Source organism: Rhinolophus ferrumequinum, chromosome 16, assembly GCF_004115265.2.
Source record: "Rhinolophus ferrumequinum isolate MPI-CBG mRhiFer1 chromosome 16, mRhiFer1_v1.p, whole genome shotgun sequence".
NCBI lineage: Eukaryota > Metazoa > Chordata > Mammalia > Chiroptera > Rhinolophidae > Rhinolophus > Rhinolophus ferrumequinum.
Window position 1 is genome coordinate 63034966 of NC_046299.1, and position 23766 is coordinate 63058731.

Consider the following 23766-nt stretch of genomic DNA (forward strand, 5'->3'; position numbering starts at 1 on the left):
TTTTTTTCTTTATTGTAGTAAAACACTCATAATATAAAACCTACTGTCTTAACTATTTTTAAGTGTACAGTTCAGTGGGATTAAGTACAATCATATTATTATGCATTTCCCACTCTTTCCATAGATAATTTTAAGTTTCTTTTTAAACTTAGTCACTTATCGTTGAACACACTTTGATATGTCACCTAGCACGCAGTATTGCATGTCTGATCGAATCCTCTGAGAGGAACTGAGGCATTTCATCTCCGCTTAAGTGTGGACATTATAATTCTGTTTGGAAATCAGGTCACCATTTAACTTCACATTGTCTAAGCAAGTTATTCTTCATCACAGACCTGCTAACGGAATACATCTCTCCCATCCTTTTCTTTTGGTTTTGGAGGATAAGTATGGTACTTTCTATTTCTCCCTATTAAATTTCACATGGGAAATTTGGTTCCTCTGCATGGAAGGTTGGGGATTGCTTTCTTCTTCTTTGTTCTGACTCCCCAATTTTTCCAGCCCTCCTCAATTCTTCTTCTTTTTCACATGAATATTATCAGAGATACTTTGAAAAAAAATTCTGCCTGAAATCTTCGTATACTATATCTCGTTGCATTTCTCTGACTGACTGTTGTTCTTTGTTGTTTTTATTCACAGAATAAAACTAGATTGTTCAATGAATTTTTACCTGCTCCTAATAATTGTTACTTCTTTCAGTCAAATGCCACCCACTTAATCAGCCCTGGACTTTTATTTGGCTGTCTAGTCTGTGATTGATACAATTTCCTTTATTTCCCTTTTTGAAAAATAAGACAGCTGTTTCCGTCTTTTTTTAAAACAACAGCTTTGTTGAGATATAATTTATATAGCATACTGCTCATCCATTTAATTTGTGTAAGTCAGTGGTTTTTAATGTAGTCACTGATGTTTGTGACCATCAGCATGGTCAGTTCTAGAACATTTTTCTCACCTCAGTAGGATACCCTGTATCTTTTAGCTCTTATTCCCCCATCTCCTTCCCACTCAACTCTAAGCAAATGCTGGTCTCCTTTCTGTCTCTATCTGCCTTTCTTCTTAACACCTCTCTTGTACTCTAGGATTTCTCAGCTATTAATGAGAACAGTTGTACTGTTTCTCCAAGTCTCCAGGTGTGCAGTTCAGTGGTTAGGAGACTTGGATTCATTTAGATCAACTAGATGCTTTTGTATTATCATTTCCCCTATCTTAAAAAGATACATATATATGTTTTACCCTTTCTGGTCTGAAAATTACTTCTCTGAATTGATTCACTGAACAAATATTTGAATACGTTCCATAAGCAAAGCTTTATGCTTGTATGACTAACACAGACTCTGCCAAGTGACGTCTATGTCTGGAAGAACTTTCCCATCCCTAAGTATAATTGTCAGCAAATATTTTTAAAATGTGTGTCACCTGGCTTCCTCTGGGCCAGAGCTCTAAAAGGGACTAAGACACAGTTCTTTCTAACAAAGATCCTGGTGTGATTGGAACAAGGTTATTGTGAAAATGAGATGATACTACAGTGTGTTAAGTGCCGTCACAACATATAAGAAAGATACTGTGGGGACAAAGTAGAGAGAATATTCAGCTCTGTCAAGGACTAGAGGTTGTCAGACTCTACAAAAAAGGTCTAAGTTCAATATGTTTGTTACAGACGTAGGAAACAATATGTTTAAAGGCCTTGAGAGTTTTTAAAAGTTTAAATTTAGTATGGCTAAAGTATCAAGTTTAATAGAGGGCTTAGCAGGAGGTGAAGCGGGTAGATATCCTGTCAGTGAGGGCTTTGAATGTTCTGCGAAGGAGTTCTGGAATTTATTTGTTGGTGTTAAGTTTTAGAGGAGGTGAGTAATATGATCAGATCTTTCTTTTACTATGTTATAGGCAATAAAATGGTAGCTAGACTCGCAGAAAACCATTGTCAGGGAACCTAGTGTTAGAAGTCCTCGTTGCATGGACAGTCTAGATGAGATGTTAGAATCCCGACTTGTATGGTAGCCCAGGGAATGGAAAGAAGAGGTTGAAATTCAGATTGACAATAGAATGGATAACATTCTCTAAAATATTTATTACAGTGCAAATAGTGAAAAAGGAGTAAAAAATCACTTGGAGCCTTCTATTGTAAAAGAGAAGGCACTCTGGAAAAGTAAGGAGTTTGAGTACAAATGATAATGAGTACAATTTATATTTCTGAGACTTCCTTGTGAGGTGGCAGTATATATTTGAGACTCATAAACTAAGCAAGGACTTTTAATTCATATTTGGAATTAATTCATATTTTTCCAAACATCTCTATCTGTATAGAGATGTTTGGAGAAAAAGACATGGATAATATCACCCAGGGAAAGGTACAGATTGAGAAAAGAGGATAATTAAAGACAGAATAGTGGGAAACGGTGTACCTGTTGGATGGGCCAATGGAGTAGACTGGGAATGAGGGAAACTGGCAAAGTGCAGTATTACGAGAAACCACAGGGAAGGGCTGAGATTATATACTGAGTTAGAGAAGAGTGGGCAGAAGGTATTCAAGATTTGCCTTCAAATTATGTAGAGGATGGTATAATGTAGATTCTTGATAATTGAATCTTCATTAATGGAATGGATTATGTGGCGCTCTTCTGTTGATAGAATTTTTTTTTAAAGACTTTTTTTTGGAGCAAATTTAGTCTCACAGCAAAATTGAGATGGAGGTACAGAGATTTCCCGTATTCCTCTGGCCCCACACACGCACCGCCTCCCCCATTACCAACATCCCCACCAGAGTGGTGCGTTTGTTAGAATGAATGAACCTGTAGTGACACATCATTATCACCCCAAGTCCACAGTTTACATTAGGGTTTATTCTTGGTGTTGTACATTCGGTGGGTTTGGACAAATGTATAATGCCGTATATCTACCATTATAGTATCACATAGAGTATTTTCATTGCCCTAATTATCTTCTGTTCTCTGGTTCCCTCCCTACCCCCAACCCCTGTCCATAAACTTTTAATATGTAAAATAAAAGATACTACTTGAGTTTAGAACACAAGATTTTAAACTGGTGGTAGATTTTTTTTTTAACCCATGTATTTGCAGTACCCAAATGAAAGTAACATGAAGCAGTTTCTAATTTTTCAACCTCTTTTGCCACAGATAATTGGCCTTTTGAATGTTTTCACACCACAGAAATCCCTAGAAGAATTTCAAGATGTGTAAGTGTGATAATTAAAATTTTATGTTAGTACATTATTCTTAGATTGTTGCTGTACACTTTAGCTGTCATCTTTTTTCACCCATGAAGTTACATAGTCATGGAGCTCATGGATGCAAATCTTTGCCAAGTGATTCAGATGGAACTAGATCATGAAAGAATGTCCTACCTTCTCTATCAGATGCTGTGTGGAATCAAGCACCTTCACTCTGCTGGAATTATTCACCGGGTTAGTAGAAAAAACTATCATCATAATCTTTCTTTAAATCATTGAGTTGAAATTCACATAACATAAAATTAACCATTTTAAAGTGTACAATTCGATGACATCTGGTACATTCACAACATGTGCAACCATCACCAATGTCCAATTTCAAAATATTTCATTGCCCCAAAAGGAAACCTCATACCCATTAATCAGTCGTCCCCCATTCCTTTCTCTCCCCAGCCCCTTGCATCATACCAGTCTGCTTTCTATGTCTGTGGATTTACCTCTCCTGGATGTTTCATGAATGGAATCATACAATATGTCACCTTTTGTGTCTGGCTTCTTTAACGTAGCATAATGTTTTCAATTTCATCCATGTTGTAACATGTATCAATAGTTCGCTCTTTTTTGTGAGTGAATAATATTCTAATGTGTGTATTTACCGGATTTTGTTTATCCATTCAGCCATTGATAGACATTTGGGTTATTTCCACCTTTTAGCTTTTGTAGATAGTGCTGCTATGAACATTCACGTACAAGTGTTTGTTCGAGTTCCTGTTTTCAGTTCTTTGAGGTATCTACCTAGGAGTGGAATTGCTGAGTCATGTGATAACTCTATATTTAACTCTTTGAGGAGCCACCAAACTATTTTCCACCGAGTCTACACCATTTTACATTCCCAGTAGCAGTTTATGACTGGGAATTCAATTTTTCCAAATCTTTGCCAGTACATATTGACTTTTTTATTCTAGCCATCCTAGCGAATATGAAATGGTATCTCATTATGGTTTTGATTTGCATTTCCCTAATGACTAATGACGTTGAGCATTTTTTCATAGGCTTGTTGGCCATTTGCGTATCTTCTTAGGAGAAATTTCTGTTCAAGCCCTTGACCCATTTTTAATTAGGTTGTTTGCCTTTTTATTGTTAGATTGTAGGAGTTATTTATACTCGTATATTTCAGATACTGGATGGACTCTTATCACATAAGTGATTTGTAAATATTTTCTCCCATTTTGTATGTTGTCTTTTAACTTCCATGATATCCTTTGCACGAAAGTTTTCAGTTTTCATGAAGTTCAGTTTATCTATTTTTTTCTTTGGTTCCTTGTGGTTTTGGTGTCATATATAGGAGTCCATTGTCAAATCCAAGGTCATTAAGATTTACACTTACGTTTTCTTTTCAGAGTTTTATAGTTTTAGCTCTTATGTTTAGGTTTTTGACCCATTTTGAGTTAATTTTTATATATGTTGTGAAGTAAAGGTCCAACTTTATTCTTTTGCTTATGGAAATCCAGTTGTCCCAGCACCATTTATCAGACTATTGTTTCCCAGTTGAATGTTCTTGGCTCCCTTGTTGAAAATCAGTTGTCTATAGATACATTGTTTTATTTCTCGACTCTTAAGTTCTCATTCCATTGATCTATCTGTGTGTCTGTCCTTGTAGCAGCACTACGTTATTTCGTTCACTGTAACTTTGTAGTAAGTTTTGAAATAGGGAAGTATGACTCCTTCGACTTTATTCTTCTTTTTCAACATCATTCTGACTATTCGGGCCCCTTGTGATTTTGTATGAATTTGAATGTCAGCTTTTCCATTTTTACAGAAAAGGCCATTGGAATTTTAATAGGGATTTCATTGAATCTGTAGATTGCTGGGGTAGTTTTGCCATCTTAACTATATTTAGTATTCCAGTTTGTAAACACAGGATGTCTTTCCATTTACTTCAGTTGTATTAGTCTGCTTGAGCTGCCATAGCAAAATTCTATAGACTGGGTGGCGGAAACAACAGAAATTTATTTTCTCACAGTTTTGGAGGCTGTGAGTCCGTGACCATGGTGTCAGCAAATTTAGTTTTTGGTGAGACCGCTCTTCCTGGCTTGCAGACAGTCGCCTTCTTGCTGTGTCCTCACATGTCCTTTCCTGTGTACATATGCAGGTTGAGGGGTAGAGGGCACACTATGGCATCTCTTCCTCTTACAAAGAGACCAGTTCTTTTGGATTAGGGCCCCACCCTTATGACCTTGTTTAACCTTAATTACCTCCACAGTGGCCCTATCTCCAAATACAGGCACATTAGGGTTTAGGGCTTCAACATATGAATTAGGGGTTTGGGAACACACAGTGCAGTCTATAACATAGAGCTTTAATTCCTTTCATCAGTGTTTTAGAGTTTTCAGTCTACAAGTCTTTCACCTCTGTTAAAACTTTTTTCTAAGTATTTTATTATTTTTGAAGCTATTTTAAATGGAGTTGTGTTCTTAATTTCCCTTTCAGATTGTTCATTACTAGTGCATGGAAACACAACTGATTTTTGTGTGTTGATGTTATATTATACAACTTTGTTCAATTTGTTCTAATAGGGGTTTTGGGGGATTTTTAAAAATAATTTTCTCTATATAAGATCATATCATTTGCATAATAGTTTTACTTCTTCCTCTCCAATTTGGGTGCCTTTTGTTTCTGTTTTTTGCCTAGTTGCTCTGGCTAAAACTTCAAGTGAAATGTTGAATAGAAGTGGCAAAAGTGGGCATCTTTGTCTTATCCTTGTTCTTAGGAGAAAAGCTTCCACTCTTTCACCATTAAGTCTGATATTAGCTGTGGGGTTTTCATAAATGTTCTTTATCTGTTTGAGGAAGTTCCACTTTGCACTGGAGTTATTCACATTGTACAGTCAGGGTACAGACCCCACGAAACTGCCCTCATTTCAGATACCAACCACAAGATTCCCAAGACTACCTACACTTCAGATCAGCAGGCTGTAAATTTAGGGTCCGCACAACCACTCTCAGGTTCAATAATTTCCTAGAATGACTCACAGAACTCTGAAAAGGACTATATTTATGACTACAGTTTTATTACAGCAAAAAAACAAACAAACAAAAAAAAGAGAAAACAATTAATAGAACCAACCAAAGGAGGAAATGCATAGGGAAGAATCTGAGAGAGGTCCAAACATGAAGATTTCATTCAATCCTTCCAGCCAAAGTATAAAAATACAGAGTATTGCCAACCCGGAAAGCTTACCCAAGCGTTTGGTATCCAGATTTTTTTTTTTTTTTTTTCTCCTGCTGAATCACATACTACCTGCCTGGTTGACCTTTAGTTTCCAATCGTTCCTAAGGTTTACTCCAGAGGTTGGAACTGATACCCGTCCCAAAGCCTCACTCATAAATCACCTTGTTAGTCCTGTGGCCACAACCCCAGGCAAACAGACACTGCTGTCAGTCAGGACATTCCAGAGGCTTTTGAAGGATAGTTTTGCTTGATGTAGAATTTTTGTTTGGCATTCGTTTTCTTTCAGCACTTTAAATGTGTCATTTCACTGCCTGTTGGTCTCCATGATTTTTTTTTTTAGTAGCTGTTTATATCATTGGGGAGCTTTCGTAAGTGATAGTTTGCTTCTCTCCTGAAGCTTTCAAAATTCATTTTTTTTTTTTTGGTCTGGCTTTCAACAGTTTGATTTTAATGAGTTTCAGTACAGATTTTTTGCTTTTATCTTTCTTGTAGTTTGTTGAGCAGTTTGGATGTGTAGGTTCATGTATTTCATTAAATTTGGAAGTTTTCAGTTCTTATTCTTTAAAATATTTTTCTGCCCCTTTTTCTTTGTCCTTTCCTTTTGGGACTCCCATTATGCGTATGTTGTATAATGATATTCCATGTCTTGTTTTCCTCAACTTTAATGTTTTGTGCCAAGCAGTGTGGGTTACTCGTTTTCTTTACAGTGTTTTCAAGCAATACCCTCTATCTAAGCCCACGACCAAGGTCCCACACTGAGAATGCAGGATGCTTTCTTTAAGACCCCTAACTCAGCCAGGGAAATAAGTAGGGCAAAGGCTAATAAAAACACCGTAAGTCTTTTCTGTTGTTTTAAGTTGCCTCTTTCTTGATTCTGCGTTCACTTGGTTGTTATAAATGTTTGACTATTTTCCAAATTTCAGAAGTTTTTTTTGATCATTTTTGCTCTGCTTTTTGGTGTTTCTGGGGAGCTATCTACTCTGCCATCTTTGCTGACATTACAGTCTTTCTTCATGTTCTTGGAACATTGTATTTTGCTGATTTTTATGGAGTAATATAGGGTTATTTTTGCTCTAAAATGAAGCAGTATGTAAAATATCCTGTTATCCTTACCAATTATGTAAAGTTGAGTATTCACCAGAGTTGTATTTTTTATATATGTGTTCAGAAATATCTTATATTTTTGTATCCTGTTTTTAACTGCTTTATTGACATATAATTCAAATACTATACAATGTACCCACTTAAGTGTACAATTCAGCATTTTTTATTCAAAGTTTGTGCAGCCATGACCATAATCCAATATTAGAACATTTTTGCCCTCCTTAAAGAAACCCTGCACCCATTAACCTTCAATTCTTATTCTTCCCTGTTACCTTTACCCCCAGGCCTAAGCAACCTCTAATCTACTTTCTGTTTCCATATATTTGCCTATTCTGGACATTTTATATACAGTTGACCTTTGAACAACATGGGGGTTTAGGTGCACTGACCACTCCCCCTTCCCACCCCACCCTCCCATCCTCCCAAAAAATTTGCATATAACTTTTGACTCTCCCGTTCTTAACTACTTAATAGACTACTGTTGACCAATTACATAAATAGTTGATTAACATATATTTTGTATGTTATATATATTATATGCTGTATTCTTACAATAAAGTAATCTAGAGAAAAGAAAATATTAAGAAAATCATAAGGAAGAGAAAATACATATACAGTATTTATTGAAAAAAAATCTGTGTATAAGTGGACTGGTGCGGTTCCAAACCATGTTATTCATGGTTCAACTGTAAATGGAATTACATAGCATGTGGTCTTTCATGACTGGCTTCTTTTACGTATGGTAATGTTTTCAAGGTTCTTCCGTGTATGTAACATGTATCAGTACTTCATTTCTTTTTATTGCCAAATAATAATATTTCACTATGTGGATATACCACATTTTGTTTATCCATTCTTCACTTGAGGGACATTTGGGCTGTTCCAGGCTTTGGGCTGTTATGAACAATGCTGACCTGAACATTTGTGTATAAGTTTTTGTGTGGACATATGTTTTTGTATTTTAGTTTTAATTCTAGCTTATTCTTTGAAAAGTTTTGCATCTAATTTGAGAGGAATTTCTTGAAAGTTTATTTATTTCAGTGGAATTACATCTTCCTTGTGAGCTACATTGTATCACATAACTCATAATAAAATAAATATATGTATTTGTGCTCAAATTAGCTATTTAAGACAGTTATGTACCTGAGATATTCAGACTTATCCTGAATTATCATTCTGATTGCTTTGTATATTACATATGCAACTGTTACAATATTATGTCTGTTGCCATCTTAAAGTAACATAAGAGAAATCTTTGGGAGAGTATATTCTTTGTCCCATATTCATATAACATGCGAGGTAGAGCAAATACGTTAAACTTCTGGGTTTGTTTTTGTTTCCTTTGTCCTGTGGATCAGGACAGTAATCTGCCACCATGGAAGTTAATTTGATTTTTGTAAAATAAAATCTTCCAAATAGAAAATTTCCAGATTAATGGAGGTAGCAGTTGAGTAGAACAGAAATCATGGACCAAATGATAGAAGATAGTAAACAAAAGAAATAGCTAGAAGTGTAAAAAGGAAACATTAAATTACAGAAGACCAATATATAACGTCATGTATAAATGGGATTAACCCCTTAATGTAACAAGGTCAAATTTTGACATACACACACAACGAACAACAACGATACGCGTTTCTATAATGAACAGTGGCAGCTGACTCCCAGTGGCTGAAAGCAAAGGGGCTGGCAAAGATACGCAGGAAGATGCAAACGAGGGTAACGGTGCCATCAGGGGAAGTTGAATATGGTGCGGAAACAGTCATTTTATAAGATGAAGGGTAATTCGCTTACTTGCATAAGCAACTATCAAGAGACCTGATACATGGAGTTGCAATGCACACAGCTTCAATTGTAGAAAATAGAAGAACTACACAAACACAATAGTATTGGGATATTCTCACACACTTCCTTAGTGTAGACAGATAAAGTGTTAAAAATACAGCACTTCTATAGAAAATTTACCTACTATATTTGAACTAACGAAAGACATACTGGGGTCTATTACCTGTGATGAAGACGATGCTTGTATCTTCGCTCAGGCTATCTGGGAAACAAACTCGGGGAAAGAGATACACGTGGGAGAAGTTTATTGGCGTGTTCCCTCAGGATCAGCATCTGTGGGCGGGTGGGGGTAAAGAAAGTAAAAGGGCACAGAGGGAGAAATCGAATTGGATACAGTCACTGCAGAGCCCTCTCAGCTGGTAATTCAACTGGACCTTTGCCCTGGGGAGCAGCGTAACCTTGGAAAAGGTGGCACTCTGTGACTGAAGGCAGTTCCTGGGGAGAGATTGCCGAAAACTGTCAGCAACCAACAAAACTGCCAACAGCTGGAAGAATGAGTGCCTCAGTCTGAACCCTAGATCAGAACAGGCATCATAACACACTACAGGCCACCCCTGGTGCCACTTGTCCCCACTTTGTCCCTACAGTAAATCCTGGAAACTGTTCCTCCATGGTTTTCATTGATGTCTGTTCCTTGAGTAACTTAGAAGAAGTTTGATGGGGTAAACTACTGCACCCACCTCTGCGGCTGGATTGAGGCCACAATTGGTACTCATCTCTGCTCTACTTCTCATTCAAATTCCCCTCGCCCTAAGCTAGTATCTCTGCTGGTCTGAGATTGCTTACTTGGTAACCTAACCTGAACTTTCATCCCTTAGATGTTCAATGCAAGTCATTGTGGGGGTGGGTTTCCACAAAGTCTCTCAGAGACCGAAGCTGAGTGAGGCTCCACCGTCTACATAGTTGCTGGTCACTGTTTTGGGGAAAGAGAAAGCCAGGTGGTGTGTACTGGCTCTTCTATGCTTTGGCCTGGAAGTGACACATCACTTTTGCTGTAAGCCCATTGGCAGAACTAGTCATAAGGGCCTGCCTGGTTGTGAGGGAACTGGGAATTGTGGGGAGGCTGACTTCACAATGGTGGTGAGCACCGTCTCTGCCACAGTCTGCCCTTCTGGTTATCAGAACTCCCTTGCTCCCTTTAGTCCACATTTATCCCCTCCTTAGGCAAGATCACCAAGTCCTATTCTGTGCAGGCATTTAGCTCCAAGTGATACATGGTAATCTCTACATCTAATCCAGACATTGCTCCTTTTCATCCAAAAGCATCGGCACAAAAATGACCAAATTGTCTGGCCATCCTCTCCCCCTGCCCCTTTCCTCTAGATGTGGTCAGACAGGGCCAGGGTAACCACAATAAACCATCCCATTCGGGAAATTGAAAAATGCAGTATTGGGTATTTGTAATCTAGAATTTGCTCGGGCAGACATTCTGAGTGTCCCATGCCCTGAGGGTGGGGAATATTCCTTAATTAGGCCCTGAATCTGATCTCTGCAAGGACCATCCATCGTGTCTGCTGTTCTCTGTGGCACCTACCTGGCTCCACCCTGTAGAGTCTTTCCTTTTCACCATCCTTGAATCTGGCTGAAGTGGGTATTAGAAAATGTGCTCTCTTTGGGGGCTGCTCAGCTTTCTTAGCTTTCTACCTGCAAAAGATTGGAGATCAAGTGTCATTTTAATGCAGTCCTTCTCAACCTGGGTACTGTGGACATTTTGGATGAATAATTCTTTGTTTTGAGTATTGTAGAACGTTTAGCAGCATTCCTGGCCTCTGCCCACTAGATGTCAGTAGTACTCCCTAAGTGTGACAACCAAAAGTGTCTCCAATGACAATATCCCTCGGGGGCAAAATTGCCCTGACTTGAGAGCCACTGTTTTAAAGTTAGAATAGCCACAGAATATGGAGGGTTTTTTGTTTGTTTTTGTTTGTTTGTTTGTTTGTTTTTTGATAGTACAGCTCTCTCAGACACTTAGGAGGCTTTTTATATTTTTAACTACAGTTCTTTTCAAAGCACATTTGTTAGCTTACTGGACTTGAATATGTAATTTGAAGCGTTCAGGCTTCAGTTTCATCAGTTGAAAGATTTTACAAGTCTTTTTCTCTCAAGGGCTTTTAGAATTGTGTGAAAATGGTGCTTCAGAAACAAATCCAAGATATCAGTGGCCTGAAACAGCATTATTGCTTGCTTGGGTTTGCAGGTTGGCTGTGTGGCACTGCTTCAGATCATGGGGTCAGGGTAAGGGTCTGTTGCATGTTCAGGTTTCAGTGTCCAGGCTGAAGGAGTTCCTTCCTGGGGCACGTCCTTTTCTCATGGTGCAAGATAGAAGAGCAAGAGGAAAGCTAATCAAGCAAGCACATTTACAGCTTCTCTTCAGATTTAGTGCACATCACATTCCCTCACATTCCGTTGGCCAAAACAAGTCATCTCATAGGGCTCATCAATACGATGAAGGAATATACTGGGTTGGAGGGGGAGATATTTGAACTATCTGCCATTTTTTGTTTTTGAAGTGTCTAGTACCATTTAACTTTTCCGGAATGGCAAGGCCCTGCAATTCTACACTTTCTGTTCCCTTTCATTTCTACTTTTAAAGTGGCTAGTTCTTTCAAAAGCAGCCAATAGCCACAAACACACACTGCTAAAGTTCTGCTTTCTAATCTCTTCTTCTAGAGCAGGGTCAGGAAATTTTTTCTGTAACGGCAAGACCACATAATAATTTTAGGTTTTGCAAAGGATACAGTCTCTGTACTAGCTACTCAGCTTTGCCATTCTAACACAACAGCCATAGACAATAGGTAATTGAATGAGTGTGACTGTGTTCCAATATATGTAAAACTTTCTTTACAAAAACAGGCAGGCCTTAATTTGCCAGCCCGTATTCTGGAGCTTCAAGTTCATTATTCAAGAGTTGTGCTACCAGGTTATTGCAGATGGCAGTGTCATGAAATGTATTGCTACTGTATAACCTGGATCACTTTTCCAATCCTTGATGTTCGTTTCCTTGCTGCCTGCTGCTCCATTGCTAAGCTGTGATCCTGTGTTCATATAATAGTGACTGCACTCCTGGCACCAATTACATTGTTAGAATAGAGTAGTGTAAAGGGAAAACTGTCCTACGTGTTTACTACAGCTCTGCTTCTGACACCAGATGTGTAGTAGTTTTGCCCACAGCAAACAAGTCTCAGATTCTCTGGACACCAGTCTGGTGTCCTATATTTTAACTCAATTCTGACACTATTTACCCGGAGATAGCATCAGATCCCACAGGTTAGGAGCTCAGGCCCACAAGACTGCCCCCATGTCAGATGCCAGTCACAAGGCCCAGCTGTTACTGTGCTTCTGACCCACTGGCTATAATTTGAAGATTTCCCATGTCCCCTTCCTCAGGTTCAATTAATTTGCTAGAGTGGCTCACAGAACTCAGGAAAACATTTTACTTAGTAGATTACCAGTTTGTCATGAAGTACATAACTCAGGAATAGCCAAATGGAGAGATGCAGAGGACAAGGTATGTGCAAAAGGTGTGGAGCTTCCATGCCCTCTCTGGGTGTGCCACTGTCCCCAGATCTCCATGTGTTCACCAACCAGGAAGCGCACTGAATCCTGGCCTTTTGGGATTTTGTGGAGGCTTCATTACATAGGCATGGTTATTAAATCATTGGTCACTGGTGATTGAACTTAATCTCTAGCCCCTCTGCCCACCCAGGACGTCTGAGTGTGGGGCTGAAACTTCCAATATCTGATAACATTGTTGGTTCCCCTGGCAACCAGCCCCTATCCTTTTGGGCTTTTGGAAAGTCACTCATTAACATAAACTCAGAGGCAGCTTGAAGGGCGCTTTTCATGAGTAGCAAAAAGCAGTCCTTTCACCTTTGGTGCTCTTATCACTTAGGAAATTCTAAGGGTTTTAGGAGCTCTATGCCCATAAGTGGGACAGAGACCAAATATATATTTCTTATTATAAATCACAATAGCACAATTAGGCTATGTAGAATTCTCAGTGGCTTAACGCAACTAAAGTTTACATCCCACACTGCTTGTCCAGTGCTGGTCATAATGTGTGGTACTCAGCAACCCAGGTTGACTGAGGGTCCACTGTCTGGAATGTCACTAATGACCAAAGTAGGGTGACAACAGGATGCCCTTCTATTCTTTGCTCCCACTCACATCGCGTTGACCTGAACTAGTCACAGGTAGGCTTGCCCACCTAACTGTGAGGAGGCTGGAAACGGGTGGGAGAGAAGACTGAACCTTATTAGGTTAGTTTCACTGCTTCTGCCTCAGAGTCATACACATTCAGTTATTCTTCGCATACAGTTAGCAATGGTTCTAACATCCGTAGAAAGGTACATATTGATACACAAAGATGGATTTCAGGTAACACTCGGAGGCATTTTTGACAGTTTGTTTTTAGGTTACATCCATGATTGCCTGTCAAAATGCACTAAAGACAACACCCATGTATTTCTGGATATAGACTTTACAAAAGTGAACGTCTTCCAGGCCGTCTTCTCCCCTGGTGGCACGAATCACTGGTGTTCAGTGTATGTGCTGCGCGTCAGTACCAGTGACAGAATGTGTTTGTTGTGGGTATATGCTTGGTCTCTTGGTTTATAATAAGACTCATCGGAGCTTACAGGCAAATGTGTTGAACTGGAAGCCATGAGTGTTCATACTGCTACCTTTCTTTTAATGATCATAGCACAGAATTCTTTAAGGTTGGTGTCAGATGGAAAATTGTTCACAAGGATGTTATTTAGTAGCATGAGCAGCAAGTAATTGTATAGATTACTGACACCAAGACAAAACTGTCCTACCTCTATGAGCAGACAAAACTTTTATGAACAAATTTGTGTGGTTTGGGGTGGGAAACCAGTGATGGGAACCTGCTAACGACTAGTTCAGTCCTTTAGAATTGAACATCTGCCAACTTGTAAGGTCAAGTGACACTTGCTGGGCTTGACATAGAATGGCCCACTGTTGATTTGTAATATCTATAATAAAACTTACTGTGACTTTGAATTGTTTAAAAGAAAGATTCTCTGGGGCCGGCCTGGTGGCTCAGTTGGTTGGAGCGCGGGCTCTCAAGCACAGGGTTGCCGGTTCGACTCCCACAAGCGATGGTGGGCTGCGCCCTCTGCAATTAACAATGGCAACTGGACCTGGAGCTGAGCTGTACCCTCCACAACTAAGATTAATAGGACAACAACTTGACTTGGAAAAAGTCTTGGAAGTACACATTATTCCCCAATAAAGTCCTGTTCCCCTTCCCCAAAATAAAAAAATAAGAAATAGAAAGATTCTCTTTTTCTTTTATAATAATAGTTCTTACAAGAGCTTTTAGATGCCTTTCCAAATCACTTTTGCTCCCCTTGATCGAAAATTGCTAGCTAATCATAATTTCCAGCAAATAAAACATTCCTAACTTCTCTAATAACTGTATGTATTCATAAGTTAAAATGCTATCAGGCTAATTTCTCCAGTTTGCCTATTGTGATGAATCTGTGCAGTGATACCAGGTATGGTGAGAGAAATAATTAGCATGATTGTTTTACAAGAGATCTCATAACTTGTGAAGAGCAAAATATTTGTATGTATCATAGCAGTCATTTTTTATTTTTATTCTTTGAAGGACTTAAAGCCCAGTAATATAGTAGTAAAATCAGACTGCACTTTGAAGATTCTTGACTTTGGACTGGCCAGGACTGCGGGAACTAGTTTTATGATGACACCTTATGTAGTGACCCGCTACTACAGAGCGCCTGAAGTCATCCTAGGGATGGGCTACAAAGAAAACGGTCAGCAAACACTCTTTATTGGAAATACTGTTCTGATTTGTCTGCTTTTGTTTATCAGGTTTCTTATGTAAATATTTAAGCTGAAGTGCGTAGAGTTCAATGTATGTCACTGTTTGAAATGTTTATCAAGAGTTTGAAACTAACTAAAAATTTTGTCATAAATGTTTGGAAAAACTTGGGGGCTCCTGTTTATTTAAATACAGATGCATAACCATCAACACTACTGTTGGATAAAGAATTTGTTGCCATGGCCCCTGAACCAGAATATATGTCATTTGCTTTCCTATAACTTGAACATGAGTATTTCTAACATGGACTCAAAGAAATATGCAGTGAGCTGGCAATTTATCTTTAGTAGTAATCCTAGTTTTCTGTTAATGACATTTGCTCATATTTCCAACCAGGAGACTAAAGTTAATAGCAACAGTACTTAGTGTAAACTTTAAGGGCTACAATAAAGCCATTCTTCAAAGCTGATGGATAATTAAGGTAACCTTTTGTAGGAACAGTGTTTCATCAAAGCCCTGTGTCCAGCCTTAAAACAACGGCATATCTAGTTGTGTGTGTGTGAGTGTGTATGTGTGTGTACACACACACTCACACACACCAGCATTAGAATCAAGGTTGAAGAAAATTCATGAGTTTAAAAGAGGTATACATATATTTCTATTTAATTTAAGAAGAAATTTTATTGACTCCCAGACGTTTAGGAGATGAGTAAGTCTGCACAGGATTTTATTGACTTAAACTATAAGTCTTTAAATGTGGTAACTTCATCCAAAATACTCCCTAGAATAGGACCTAGATGTTTTTTCTAGCAAGGACTCTGGAACAGCAGTTCACTTTGAGTCAGGAAACGTATTAAGTCAGTCTTCAGGACTCTTTTTTATATAAGGTAACATTGAACTGAGGATTTTAGCTTAATTTCCTTTTCTGAACTAATTAAAAACAAATACTTTAAACATTTACTATTCTTTTGGTCTTAAACATGCTGTTTTGTTTTCTTACTCTCTACCTAAAATTGTCTTACACCCTGTAGAATCCAGTGAACTGCGTTTAGTATTAGACTTACTTTTTTCTTTTATTTTTTTTTTGAATATTGATACTTCAAGTAACCAGCATGAAGGCTGCTTCTGCTTTTGCTGTAAAACCATCGCCTGTCACAAATACTGTGTAGTGTGTCACTCAGTGTCCTAAAAATGTGGTCTTGAGAGAAAGCTCTCTACCAGAAATTAGCACCAAGAAAAAAGAACGTGTGAAGAATTGACATGCTTTTTCTCTTAGATAAGAATTATGTAGATCACCTTATTGCCTTTTTTTTTTTTTTTGGTCTCAGGAAACTGAGTCAAATGGAATGCTTAATCATAATAACTACATTAGCACACAAGGTTAAACAGAAGAACTTCCTTCTTTTAGTGACACTTCCCCTTCCCACCCACCCATCCCCACTTGTTTTAACAACTCTTATTTTGTCTTGTATTGCAAGCTACCTCAAAGCTTTTGGGAAAGTATGATATAATGGAGTATATTTAAACTGCCTAATAGGATAAGCAGTTAGACCCTTTAAAGCTGGTTGTGTGTCTGAACCAGGCTTATCATGTTCTGAGAAAGTCTTCACTGACCCAGACAACAACTTCTCCATACTTACAGCTTTCGAAATCTATTTAAAAATATGTTTTTCTTAAGTTACCTACGTATGTTGTATCCTGGTTTTTTAACTAAAGTTTGCCATTTTCTATAATATCTATAGAGAAAATGTAATAGATTTTTGCCAAAAACTGAAAACCCTGGAAAAAATTATTCTCTGAACTGATTTATGAATATTAACTTTCCTCTAAAATTTTATCCTTGGAAGTTGAACCATGTACCATAAATATAAAAAAAAAAATTGTATGTATTTTAATATAAAATTTTAGAGAAACTTTAATCCCACAGGATTTCCAAAATGCATTTCCAGTTGAGCTCCTAAGATTCTGTAATGAACTAGCAGTCTCCTTGTAAGAGAAAGTACTTTCCTCCTTGTAAGGAAAGTACACTTTAATTTCCTAAGTCCTCCCACATGGTAAAGGGTATATCTCTCTAACGTCCATTACATCCAATTCTGCCCTTTTCCTCTTTTGCTTGTAAAGAATTCGGACCCTCAAACTTCAAAAACAAATGCAAGCTTCAAAGGCTTTCTGTTTAAATACTCATTCTTCCCCGTTCTCCTATTAAAGTGCAAGCGCCTACTCTCTTTTTATCTTATTTTCAAACCCAGAGATACAAAATGTCAGGGTGTGTTGTTAGTTTTAATGAAACAGGTGGAGACCCACAAATCGCTTATTTCTGTGTCTAGCAGATTCTGTTTGGTGTTGATTCGAGTTCCCATTTAAAGTAGGAACTTCCATACTCTATTCTAACTTCTGAAATCTAACTTCTGAAATCAAAAGCTGTTCACTTTTATGGGTTTAAAAACTTTAGGTGGAAAACATGGAATAACTTCTTTTGCTAAGTTTTCTTAACTGATCATTTGTTCATTCTCTATGCACTTGTTCCTTTTGGGGATAGTACAGTAAATACACCACAACATTGTCAAGAAAACATGACTTTTGATTCAGAATAAGCATAGCACTACTCAAATGAATTTATGAAATCCAGTTTGAAGATTTCTAAAGAGCTTTAGATTAATTTTTAAACTGTAATTATTCATAGAAATGCATTTTTTCTGTCAAATATTTTAATATACTAGATTTTTCTGCTCATGCTTTTTTCTTTTATTTGACTTAAAGAGAGAGTATAATGCACAGTTGAACCTCAAAATAGTATCAAGGTTTTATTTTTTTGAATTTTGCTACCTCATGTATTTTTCAACCTTATAACAAAGTTTGCGTTTGGTTCTATTTTATATTTTATAAACAGTTTCAGTGACAAAATGTGTAGAATTTTTAACCATGTGATTTCTGTGCATAACTCTCACTTTAAAATTAGATATGTAGTTAAAAGGCCACACTTCACGATTGCTTTTGTGAATCAAAGCCATTTGAAAAACATTTTGTTTTAAATTATTCCATTAGCTAAAATTAAAATCACTTTTTTCTTTTTGTGATATTTTGTAATTTTTTATATAATGCAGTCATATTATGCTTCTTTGATTTTAACAACCTTTTGCTTTGCTTTTCCTTCTTTTGTGCTGCAAACATATAGTGGATTTATGGTCTGTGGGGTGCATTATGGGAGAAATGGTTTGCCACAAAATCCTCTTTCCAGGAAGGGACTGTATCCTTGTGCTGCTTCAGCAGTTTAATTAGTTAGGTGATGAACTTCCTTATGTTCTCTAATGAAAATGAATATGGTACTTTCATACATGTGGGGTTTTTTAAACAGACATAAAGTTTGTGGCTGTTATAGTTCAAAAATGGTTGAGATAAGCTGAAATATTTGTAGACTGCATCTAGCAGTAGGACATACAGTCTCTGCTGGTAGTTAGAGCACATTCACTGTCACTCATTTTTATTTTATACTGCTTTCTATAATTTTAAAGTATACATGGTGTGCGTGATTTTCTTTTAATGTTTATATTTTTTTTTTATTTTAACCAAAATCTTTATGTTAATGTCATTGCATTTTGTTTTCAGTTGACATTTGGTCAGTTGGGTGCATCATGGGAGAAATGATCAAAGGTGGTGTTTTGTTCCCAGGTACAGATCGTATCCTTATCTTTGGCCTAAAGTGTAGTTTCTAAAGGTCAAAATGTATGACAGCTTGGTCGGGTATAATGTATTTTGTCTGTCCCTAATAATATTTTTAAATTGCTCTGCTCTTTCAAAATACCACCTGCTATTTGACATAGACTTTCCTTTCCCTCATTTATTGATTGTTTCATATGTTAATTCTGAGCACTGGCTCAAGTTAATTATCCACAGTTACCTTGCTGTGTTTGAGTTGATTTATTTAACCTAAATCAAAAATCATGGCTTGCATTAAAAATGTCTAATAATTATACACTTGAGTAAGTCTAGAAGTACTTAGGACTTTAATATGAATTTTGGAATTGTCTGTTGCCTCTGGTCATCCTTTTGTTTTGTCCCCCTCCCCTCACTACTTTTTTGTTAATGTTCTATGCGTTTCATGTCTTTTGGTTGTTGTCTCATTTCTCAACATAACAATACTGATTTTTTCATCTGAGAATTTCAGCAGTAATAATAGTTTTATGGTGATGAGTAGATTTGGATTCATGCATTTATATTACCAGTGAGTGAACTGTTACGTATTTATCAGCTAGTAACACAATTATTTCAGGAAGAGGAATGGGAAAAGCCATTTGCACTGGGCTGCAGTAAGAAGGTTTTAGGTCTTAGTCTGCAGGAGGGACTTGGAATGTAAAAACTCAAGCAGAAGTAGTCTTAGAACTTACCAAAATACTGATTCATTTCCGTAAGTTTCAGAGCTTTACAAAATTTTTATTAACATAGGTTAAATAAAGAATGGCAAAAGAAAATGCCACTTTTGTCAAAGCCATCGTTTTTATTGCTACTGGTCATTTTCTGTTACTGTAGAAAACTAAAAAAAAAAAAAAAAACAGGACAGATTATAAGAAATATTTCTTAGGCTCTAGGATATGCACTGACATTTTCTGATAAGCTGAAAAGAAAGGCAAATTTTGTATTCTAGAATTGTGTACAGTTTATATTTAGAGTCCCTATGGGTGGTAATTATCATTCTTTGAATCACTTGTCATTTGCATGTGGAATTTGTTAGTTTAAGCTTCCATTTTATGATAAAATCAGTATGAGACACAAACACACACACACACACACACACACACAAACACACAAACACACTTGCTCTCTAAATAAGGATTACACACAAAGCTTGTTATTGATCTTTTTTGTCCACCTACAATCATTGTCTTTTGCAAGGTGGCTGTAAGATATAAGCTTTATAACTGCCACATTCTTTCTTAGGATTTTTTAAATTGTTGTTTTCTTATTATTTTAATATGGATATGATTAATGTGTTGAACATTAGATACAGAGTATTTTTCTTAGCTACTTGATATTAGATATTGATCAATGGAATAAAGTTATTGAACAGCTGGGAACACCATGTCCTGAATTCATGAAGAAACTACAACCAACAGTAAGGACTTATGTTGAAAACAGACCTAAATATGCTGGATATAGCTTTGAGAAGCTCTTCCCCGATGTACTTTTCCCAGCTGACTCAGAACACAACAAACTTAAAGGTACTTTTTATAAATATATATATGTTTAATCCCATTTTGTATGTGTGTATTCATGTTATTATGGGACATAGCCCAAGGCTGTCTCTGGGTAGTGGAACAAAGTGAGGTTTTAGTTATTTTTTTTCTGTAAGTATTTTTTTATCGTATGTATGACCTGATTTTATAGTAAAATCTATTCTTTTTTAAACACATACTTTTTAATTGATAATTTCAAGTTTCTGAAATGTACTGATAATTTAAAAACCTTTTTATGAGCTACATGTACATTAACATCATTATTTTTGCAGCCAGTCAGGCAAGGGATTTGTTATCCAAAATGCTGGTAATTGATGCATCTAAAAGGATCTCTGTCGATGAAGCTCTCCAGCACCCGTACATCAATGTCTGGTATGACCCTTCTGAAGCAGAAGCTGTAAGTGCTTTTTTTAATGTTTGACAAATATATTGCCTCATACAGTTAGAATTCAAGTTAGGTTTGGAGGAGGCATTGTAATTTTAAATAAGATTATAGATTAATGATGATGTTTTTCTGTTTTTGCATTAAAAGTAACTTGTTAATGAACATATCCAAATACCTCCTACACGAAATAAAGTTACGTCTCACTATTGTTGCCTTCTTGCCTTGATACCTGATCTGATGAGCTAGAATATCGAGTGCTTGGGGAGAAAATCCTAACTTAGTTATAAAACAAATTACTGTGTTCGAAGAATAGCGCAGTTCTATGATATAGATAAAATGTGACCATTTGAAAGCTGGAAGGAAAGAAAAAGGTGGTTAAATATCCTTTTTCCTGTGATGAAGGAGTGTTCCTAAAACTAGTCTCTCTACATCCGAAGGTTAATGATTTGATCAACCTTGGTCTAATGTATTTTTACAAACCCTTTCTGTCTGGCTAATGTTTCAAATAATTACAAAGAATTTATATATTCCCAAAAAACTTACTTGGTTATTGTCACCTTGTGTTTTTCAGCCACCACCAAAGATACCTGACAAGCAGTTAGATGAAAGGGAACACACAATAGAAGAATGGAAAGGTAATATTCACCAGATTCTTAGAGATGAAGCTGAGAGAGCTTCTGGCTTTTTATGTTGATTTAATCATCATCTTGGGGAAATTAAAGATATTTTCCATTATTCATAGTCATATTTGGTGATATAATTATTTTGTGCAAAAGTAGAAAATAGGTCTCCTTTCCGTCCTGATTTAATCCTACTTTCTCACCCCAGACACACCCCAGACACAGACACATCATTAATGCTTCCTGAAATTTTTTGTTCTTCCATAGTCTACAAATATTATAAGCATATATGTTTGGTGTCTCCCTCCCCTTTCTCTTCTCCCACCCTATTTTAATCCCAAATGGTTGTACACTGTACTCACTTGCTTTGTTGATATAATCATATATTTTCGAGATTATTGTCTCTTGCTCCACATACCTGGCTCCTTTGGTTAAATAGGTGGTATTCTGTTGCACAGCTGTGTCGCAGTTTCTGTATCCAGCTCCTACTAGAAGAGTATTTAAGTCGTGTCCAGTTTGTTGTTGTTACAGACAACTGCGGTGTTCTTGTACACACGTGAGAACATGCCTATAAGAAAAACCGTGCAGGATTTCCTGGGCCAAAGAAGCCTTTTCAGTTATTTCCAGATTACTCTTCAAAGAAAGTGTAGCAGTTTACACTTCCATCAGCACTGTTAGGAATTTCTATTTTACCCCCTCTCCCCTACTACCACCACCAGAAGAGTGAGTTAATTTTTAATCTTTGGAAATCTAATATAGTAGTTTTATTTTACGAATGTGATTGAATATTAATAATGTTTTGATAGTCATGGAAATGTTAAAATATTTCTTTCTTTAAAAGATTCCCTGGGACATTTAGGCCAGGTAACTTTTACATCCTGTTTACGTCCGTTTGTGCTGTTGTCATTTAGTGTTTGGACCACTTTTGTAGCTACATGACTTTGGGCAAGTCACTTGAACCCCGTTTTACCTGATCTTAAAATGGATACAGAAGACATACTGTTAAGAACTAAGTACCTAAATACGGGGAAGGCAAAAGGGACTGGAGGGGTGTAAACCAGAACAGGTAGTCCATCTATAAATTTATTTGGGAGGAGTGAATTTGATTCTTCCTTCTTAGGAATAACCAGAGATGACTTTTCTCTGAGTTGACTTTGGGAGACAGACAGTTCGACTCTATGGAGCCCGGCAGAATGTTAGAATTGGGTGGGACCTGGTGCATCGGTGTGTGTAATAGGTAATTACAAGCATATAACTGTGGACCAGGGTCGGCAGTAAAGTATCCAGCCTGATATTTTTATGTATCATGACATTTATGGTACCTCATGGACTCTTAATAGGCTACCATTTGTAAAACACACTAGAATGTGCCACTAAGAAAGAAAACACGGCCAATGGTTGCACTGTGCCATTGGTTATAAGATACAACCCAATTTCAGAGATACTAACCTATGGAAAACTGCATCTTAAAATCAGTGAAACATAGTATTTTTGTTTGTATAGGGATATATATGTGGGATTTCTGGTTAAACATGTTTACCTTTATTCTGTATCTTTTTCTCCTAGCCCCAAGTGCAGTTCAGTAATTAGCTACAAACTGCCTTTCTCAAGATATGCTTGAGTTTTAGCATCATAACACAAAGAAAAATCCATTGCCAAAGCCATTAACTACAGATTGTTTTGCCTAATTAGTACTCCTAATTAGCTTTGGTTCTTCTACCTTAATCCCTTTTCACAAAGTGGTGCTGTATTTGTTTTTTGGTTGGTTGGTTGGTTGGTTTTTTAAATCCTCCTGTCTGAAATGTCTGTCATTCCTTTTTGTTTCTTTGAAGAAAAGCATCTCCCATTTTCCTCTATGGAGACTTCCTGTTTTTCTCCTTCCAAGTCCAAGTACAAGCAAACTCAGGTGTTTCTAGCTCTTGTTCGTTCCAACATACCGACTTGTTTTACCTTATGACCAACATAAACATTGTCATACCCCATAACCAGAGATTCTTTATCAGAAGTTTAAAGAATTACAGACTCCTTAAAATTCTGTGCAACATTTTTGGCTTGTACATTTTTTCAGAAGAGGGTTCATTGCTTTTATGCAATTCTCAAAGGGTTCCATGACCCAAAAAAGATGATGAATAATGGCTTTGTGCTATCCACCAGGTTCTTCTTAAGGTTCTTTTTTTTTTTTTTTTTTTAAAGTAGTAAGAGAGAAGTTTATTAGAAAGGATAGTATCCTCTAAAGAATTAGGAGTGGGCTGAGCACTGAGAAAAGTGGCTCAAGGCTCAGGGCTCAAGGTGGCATTATTATTAAGAGAAAAAGTATACTCCAAAGGGTTTGGAGCGGGCCCCAAGCAAAGGCAAGG

The 23766-nt window shown here is 37.1% G+C and overlaps 1 protein-coding gene across 6 annotated transcripts in view; it reads left to right on the top strand.

The window, feature by feature from the left end:
• The window catches only part of MAPK8 (mitogen-activated protein kinase 8), a 106524-nt gene that overhangs the window by 76916 nt on the left and 5842 nt on the right, over window positions 1–23766 (top strand). For 4 of the 6 annotated variants that reach the window (XM_033130178.1, XM_033130174.1, XM_033130176.1 and 1 more), the window contains exons 4-10: window positions 3135–3193; window positions 3283–3421; window positions 15000–15165; window positions 18780–18851; window positions 20207–20389; window positions 20677–20801; window positions 21361–21424. In XM_033130178.1, the coding sequence (XP_032986069.1) occupies window positions 3135–3193; window positions 3283–3421; window positions 15000–15165; window positions 18780–18851; window positions 20207–20389; window positions 20677–20801; window positions 21361–21424 (808 nt within the window). Of the gene's footprint in view, window positions 1–3134; window positions 3194–3282; window positions 3422–14999; window positions 15166–18348; window positions 18421–18779; window positions 18852–20206; window positions 20390–20676; window positions 20802–21360; window positions 21425–23766 lie in introns of all 6 variants that reach the window. The other 2 variants (XM_033130179.1, XM_033130177.1) reach the window with 1 other exon arrangement.